The following is a 6,680-nucleotide window of genomic DNA, read 5'->3' as shown; positions in this document are numbered from 1 at the left end:
CCGGGAAGAGAGGGCCGGCAGCCCCCGCCCCCTGCCCCTCACCTGCACACACCCCCGGCCGACGAGGAGCCCTGGGCACTCCCTGGGAGGCCTCGACACCGGCCCCCGCTGCTCTTCTTGCCCCGTCCCTGGGGGTGCGAGGGGAGGAAGTGGGGCAGACTGGTGGTGAACCCCCTATGAGGATGTAGTGCTACCCAAAGGGGCCCAGACAGACAGACACAGAGCCTAGGCTGACGCCATGAAGGGAAAGAAGGGAACCTTCACAGCATCACTTGACCCCCTTGAGCCAAACCCCATGCCAGGTAGCCGTGGCCCCCAAACTGGTCTTGAGCACCCCAAGCACCCCAATGATGCCCTGACCCACCCCCTGGCAAGAGCACCAGGCTCAGGTCTCCATGTGGGGCCAGATTCCCATCCAGAAAGTGAGCATGGAAGGGCCTGGAGAGGGGCTGATGTGGGGGCACCCCTGCCCTGAGTGTGCTTGTACTGACCCACCACCCACACCCTCTTTCTGGCATGGGGGGCTGAGCAGTGGCCAGGGTCTGGGTGCTTTTGGAGTGCTGCTGAGTGACCCCGAGCAGGTGCTGGGTCCGAGCCCCAGTGACGGTGACGTCAGCCCCTGTCCTCGCTCCGGCACATTCCCAAAGCAGCAGGCACTCAACCAAAATAGCCTTCCCAGCTCATACTCGTGGGGTGTGGGACACACAGACGTGGTATTTATAGTGGGGGAGGCACTCTGTTAACCCTTCTTGCTCCAGGCGTGTGGAGAGCACAGCTGGATGGGGACCCTGCCTGGAGCAGCCCTGGCCCCTCTCTGATCCCCATCACCCCAAGAGCAGAACGTGGTCCCCAGGTTATCCCAAGGCACAGCAGGCTCTGCCCCGTCTCCTCAGTCTCCCCCTTGGCCAGGAAGTACACTGGGGGTCAGAAAGCCCAGCCCTGCTCCCCAAAAACTCCCAGAATGGGGAATTTCTAAGTTCATCTGAAAACCCCCACTCCAGCTTCCTGGACAAGCAGTGAGTCAGGTCAGAGACCCTCAGGGCCTGCACAAACCCACAACAGTTGAAAAGAACATCCTGAGGGAAGGTGCCTGTGCTGGGGGAAACCCTCATGAGGGCTCCCCTTGCCTGGGCAGCACCCCCTCCTCCCCAGACTCCCCAGCACACCTGGTGACCCCCTGCTCTGCCCAAGCTGGGCTGTTCTGGCTGACGTCAGCTGGCTCAGCCCCAGTGCCTTTGTCCCTGAAGGCCCTGCTGGAGGGGACCGCTGTGCCACTGGGCACAGGGTGACTCAGCAGCAGGACAGCACTCAGCCCTGCCTGGCCCTGCACCCCCAGCCTTCTGTCCTGGCTGTAACACAGAAGCCAAGCAATGCCATGGCTCACCCATGGCAGCATCAGCATCAGGCAAAGGCTGGGCTGGTTCATGGAAGCATTCATCCCTGCCCTGGCTCTGGGAGGAACTCCCCCCTGCTGCCTCCCTGCTCCATGTCACTCGGGCAGCCAGCTAAAGTCTGGGTCCCACAGACATGCAGGTGCTCAGTGCCCTGCATCCCTCCTGCTCCTCCAAGCCCCCATCCCTGGAGCCTCTCCCAGCCTCCCAATTGCAGAGTGATGTAGCGTCTTCCCAGAGAGTACAAGCTGCCTGGAGGAGCCTGCCTTTAAAAGGGAAGGTATTTCCAGATGAGGTTGTTTCATCCCAGCTCAGGGAGAGAATGGAAGAAAGGGGGGGCTTGTGGGGGGAGAGTAGATGGAAAAACAGACAGCATCCTTCCTCCTTCTGGCCCCATTCCGAGTATGCCCTGCACATCCCAGAGCCCCGCACGTGTGCCCTGCCCGTGCCGCAAGTTCCAGCAAGCGGCCCTTGGTGTGCAGAGGGGCAGGTGGGTACCCCATGAGGGGCATCTGGGACAGCACACCACCAGGAGCAGAGCTCAGCCATCCCTTTCCATGACCCACCCCACTGCTGTGCCAGCTGGGACTCTGGGGAGGATGGACTCCCCAGGGATACTGTGTCCAGAAGTGCCTGGCACCCTGCCCTGGTAGGTTTCAGGTAATGAAAAGGTGATGCAAATCCCATCTCAGGCCTGGGTAGCCCTTGTTGCCATCCTCATCCCATAGAGCAGGAGGAGGCAGGGTTGGGGCGCTCCAGGGAGGGGAAATGCACTCTTGGGCACTGCTGCTTGGAGGGGAAGCAGCTCAGAGGGGTTAACTGGGAGCATCCTCCTGACCCTGCTCTAGGGCAGCCTGTTTGAAGTGGCCTTTCCTCAGCTGTGGTGACAGCCTTCCGGCATGGTCCTGAGCAAGCAGGGGCCCCACGTCTTGCAGAGGGTGGACAAGCCTCTTAGGAAATCCCCGTCTGCTTGGCGGGACCCAGTATGCCAGGAAGGAGGCATGAAAAGCAGGACCCAGAGACCCTGCCTGAGTCCCACGGACAAGATGCCAAACACTCTGTGCCAACTACAGACCCAGAGGCTGCAGAAAGTGAGGAGGCTGTGGAGGCCAGAAGTGCAGGGCTGCCTCCTGTCCTGTCCAGCCTGTGCAGCCTCCCCACAGCTCCATCCCAGGCCAGGCTGACCCAGACCAGTGGAGCCTGGGAAGTGGCTCCTGAACCCCCGCACTGGCCTGGTCCCAGTTTCCATCAAATCTTGGATGAGAGTGCTGCCGGGAAGGCGTTTGGAGCTGGAATGTCAAACAACTCCCTCTGGTCATGACATCCCTGTGAGCAAAGCCAGCTGCATCCTGCAGCTGCCCCTCCCTCCTGGCCCTCCCTCCCTGCCGTTCCCCCAGGATTTAAACCCAGCACAGCCTCCTTGGGCTGTGGGTGTCTTGGGGCTGGAAGCTAGACAGGATGTGGGGACAGGGTGCTGGCCCTTCCTTGTCCCTATGCCCTGCCACCAGGACCCAATGCCCCCTTATGCGTGGCCTTAGCTCAAGGGTGAGTTGAGAAATGGGAATGAGAATGGGAATGAAGCAGCGGGGGTGTCCATTCCCCTCCCTCCTGACCCCTGGCTGTCTTCCTTCATCCCGCTCCTTTTACAGCCATGAGCCTCCCAGGCGCCTTTACCCTAAGAGGGAAGGACTGTGTGGCCCATTCCCCAGTGCTGACGGATCCATGGTGCATGCTATTGTCTAAATAGGAGGTTGCTCTCCCTCCCTGCCTGGACCAAGGCCCAGCCTGGCCTGCTGGGGTCCCAGGAGCTGGTGGGTAAAGTCTCCAGTCCCCCCATACCCACTGTTCATCCCAGCTGCCCCCATGCCTTTGCCCATTCCAGAGCTCAGGACCAGGGGGTGCACAGACTGTCAGTTTGCTCCTGGTCCCCACCCCCATGTCCCCAGGTGATGGGGATGCTGAGGACATTGTCCTGTCTGTGAGTGGCACAGAATGCTGGGGGTGCCTGCATGTCCCCACGACAAGCATGGATGCCAGGGGTGTCCAGAGGCAACCTGTATAGATGCTGGGAGGTGTTTGCTCACCTCCCTTGGTCTTTGTATGCCCTCTGGGTGAGTTGTTGCCCCCATGTTTGACAAGCATGCTGGGGGGTGCCCTGAGTTGTGTAGGTGATAGGTGAGACCAGCTATTTCCATGTCCATGTGGTTGCTTGACGCATACCCCTGCTCCATCACTCCTCTAGAGCTGGCCCTGTGGTCCATGGGGATGTTGGGGATGTTCCCTCAACCCTGCTGCCTAGGGGCAGGCTAAAGGGTGTCCTGCCCTCACGGTCCATGGGGACATTCACCTGCCCAGTGGTGCGGAGATGCCAAAGTTGCGCAGCTGCCCTTGTGATCCACGTGGCCGGGAGGATGACGGAGTGGCTGAGTGGCCATGGGGATGCTGCAGGCCTCGATAGCATCAGCCATGCCAGTGAGATGAGGTAGCAGCACCCGCTGCATCGCTGGTGGCTCACGTAAGGCATGGCGGCCCCTCGCTCAGCCCCCCGCAATTCCTGGGCGCTGATTTCACTTTCCCAAGCTCAGACACGTGGGCTGGGATGCGGGGGACCGCCTCGATGGATGCCATCCCTTTGCTCATCCTGGCAGGGCTGACAAGGGGGGGTCCAGGCAGCCTGGCAGGCAATGGGAGAAGGGGGTGGCACTTCCTGGATCTCTGCTGTGTTTACAGTCTTTGTCCTGGGCCATCTTTCCATTAACCCCTTCCAGCAGGGAGGGCTAAGCGCTGTCTGCCCATCCCCAGAGCCTGCTGCCAGCAGGGAACGCTTCTCTTACAAAGCCTGCCCAGAACCCCACCTGGGCTGCCAGGGGACGCAGGAAGGACCACGGTGCCCTGTCCCTACTGGCCCTTCCCTGCCAGGCACCCCTGGGCACACACGAGCCCAGCAGCAGGGTGCATGCATGCGGAGGAGGAGCTGATGCTGTTTTGGAAGGGCTGCCTGTGGCTCCCCGCTGCTCTGGATGACCCGTGGGGCAGCACGGGATGGGGGACAGCAGCACTGTCTTCCCAGGAGCACGGTGATGGGGTAGGGGGCAACCACAGCAGGTGCTGTGCAGCCCTTGGCACCCAGCCAGGGGTGAGTCAGAGCCCACCCGGATATAGGCATCAGGAGCTTTTTCTGGAAGTCCCGCTGTGCCGGGAATAGCTGTGGCACGCCGAGGAACTGCCCTTTGCTCACAGCAGCAGGGCTGAACGGAGGCCACACCCGGCCCTGCCACTCACTGCTGCTCTGACACTTCTGAGCCCGGCACACCCTGCCCCTGCACACACACACACCTTGGGAGCCATCCACCCTGAGCACCCACTGGGTACCCATCCGCTCTGGGCATCCACCGGCTGGGGAGCCAGGGCTCTAAATGTCCTCAGATGTCCCTCAGGCGCAGCCTGGGAACCATTCAAGAGCTCCTGGCCATGAGCTGGGTTCCGGCAGCAGGGGGGTGACGCTGGCAGGAGGAGCGTGGGGATGGCTGCCTGGCACACAAGTGCCTTTGACACACGTATCCCAGCTCTGGGCTGGAGTGCTGGGTGCTCCCAGCCTGCTCCCAGCCGGGTTCCAGCCTGGCCTGGGGGGCCTGGCCCTGTGTTGTGCTGTGGTTGACATGGAGACCCTCCAGCTGTCTGTTTGCCGGGTGCCAGGCAGCGGGAGTTCTCGTTCCCATTTGGTGGCGGGGAGAGGCAGGTGCTGGGGGCTGGGAGCGTAAATCCAGAGCTGTCAGGAGCTCTCAGCATGACAGGTCACAGGGTCAGGGGCAACAGGACCACCAAGTTTCCAGTCCTCAGAACAGACAGTGTCTCCAACTAACAGGGTGCCCACATGGGTGACTCAGGAGCTGGGAATCCAGCTGGCACCCTACACCTGGGCCCCATGCAGCACTCACAGGCTGCCACGTCCATCTCCCGAGGCCACATACCCATTGCTAGGAAGAAAGGATCCTGCTGGAAAATGATGCACGAAGACCGATTGAAACCCAAAACCTTGCTGCTGCATCCAGCCCATGAAGGGAACCCAGACAAGGGTGGGAGGCACCCTAATCCATGCAAGGCCAAGGGGTCCTATCTCTTGGGGTCCTATCCCAGGAGTCCCCCTGGGGCTGACAGGCAGCTTGGGTGCTGCGCTGCCACAGTGCCAACGCTCAGATCCCAGGGCATTGCTGTCGCTCAGAGACATTTGTCTCCAACATGGCACCAAGGGTTTGTGCCTTGTTTCCTGTGAGGAGCAGGCAGTGCCAAGGCAGGGGAGCGACAACGATGGGGGGCTGCAGCTTGGCTGTGACCCACGCCACTCCAAATATACCTAGCCTTGGGGAAGTGAGTGTGTTTTCCTGTGCACCTGCACCCCTCTGCAGGCAGGCCAAGCCCCATTCTGGGGCAGTCCCTGCTCCCCCAGTTAGCCCTAGAACTGGGGCACACTGGGGCAGGACGGGTGACCATTGTTGTGGTGCCTGTCCCTGCCCCTTGCTTCCCATCCCCGCCCCTCCTGGCTGTGTTCCTCTTCCACCCACCCTGAATTCAGCTGTACCCCAGCCTTGTCAGGCTCTGTGTTTGCCTGGCTTGGGCCAGGGTGCGGGGTGAGGGGTGCATGGTGTGATCGCATGGTGTGGGGTGAGAGTGAAAGTGCAAAGTGCATGGCGGGGGGTATAGTGTGGGAGGTGCAGAGTGTGGATTGCGGGGTGCAGGGTGAGGATTGCGGGGTTCAGGGTGTGGATTGCGGGGTGCAGGGTGCAGATTGCGGGGTGCAGGGCCGAGTGCAGATTGCGGGATTCAGGGTGGGGATTGCGGGGTGCGGATTGCGGGGTGCATGGCCGGGTGCAGATTGCAGGGTGCAGGGGGCGGATTGCGGGGTTCAGGGTGTGGATTGCGAGATGCAGGGCCGGGTGCAGGGTGTGGATTGCAGGGCGCAGGGTGTGGATTGCGGGGTGCAGGGTGCAGATTGCGGAGTTCAGGGTGCGGATTGCAGGGTTCCGGGTGTGGATTGCGGGATGCGGATTGCGGGGTTCAGGGTGCGGATTGCGGGGTTCAGGGTGCGGATTGCAGGGTTCCGGGTGTGGATTGCGGGATGCGGATTGCAGGGTGCAGGGTGCGGATTGCAGGGTGTGGAGAGCGGGGTGCGGATTGCAGGGTGTGGAGAGCGGGGTGTGGATTGCAGGGTGCAGAGTGCGGAGTCCGGGTGCAGGCCGCGCGTTCCTCCAGGCCAGCAGGGGGCGCTGGGCGGGCGGGCGCGGGGCGGTG

General features: G+C 61.9%; 1 protein-coding gene across 1 annotated transcript in view; it reads left to right on the top strand.

Moving 5' to 3' along the window:
* Positions 1–6,430: 6,430 nt before the first annotated feature.
* The window catches only part of DNPEP (aspartyl aminopeptidase), a 5,178-nt gene continuing 4,928 nt past the window's right edge, over positions 6,431–6,680 (top strand). The window contains exon 1 of the mRNA XM_031058065.1: positions 6,431–6,570. Within this exon, the coding sequence (XP_030913925.1) occupies positions 6,431–6,570 (140 nt within the window). The remainder of the gene's footprint in view (positions 6,571–6,680) is intronic.

This window comes from Geospiza fortis, unplaced genomic scaffold (genome assembly GCF_000277835.1).
Source record: "Geospiza fortis unplaced genomic scaffold, GeoFor_1.0 scaffold112, whole genome shotgun sequence".
Lineage (NCBI taxonomy): Eukaryota > Metazoa > Chordata > Aves > Passeriformes > Thraupidae > Geospiza > Geospiza fortis.
The sequence above is the reverse complement of the archived record's forward strand: the minus strand, read 5'-3'. Positions and strand labels throughout refer to the sequence as shown.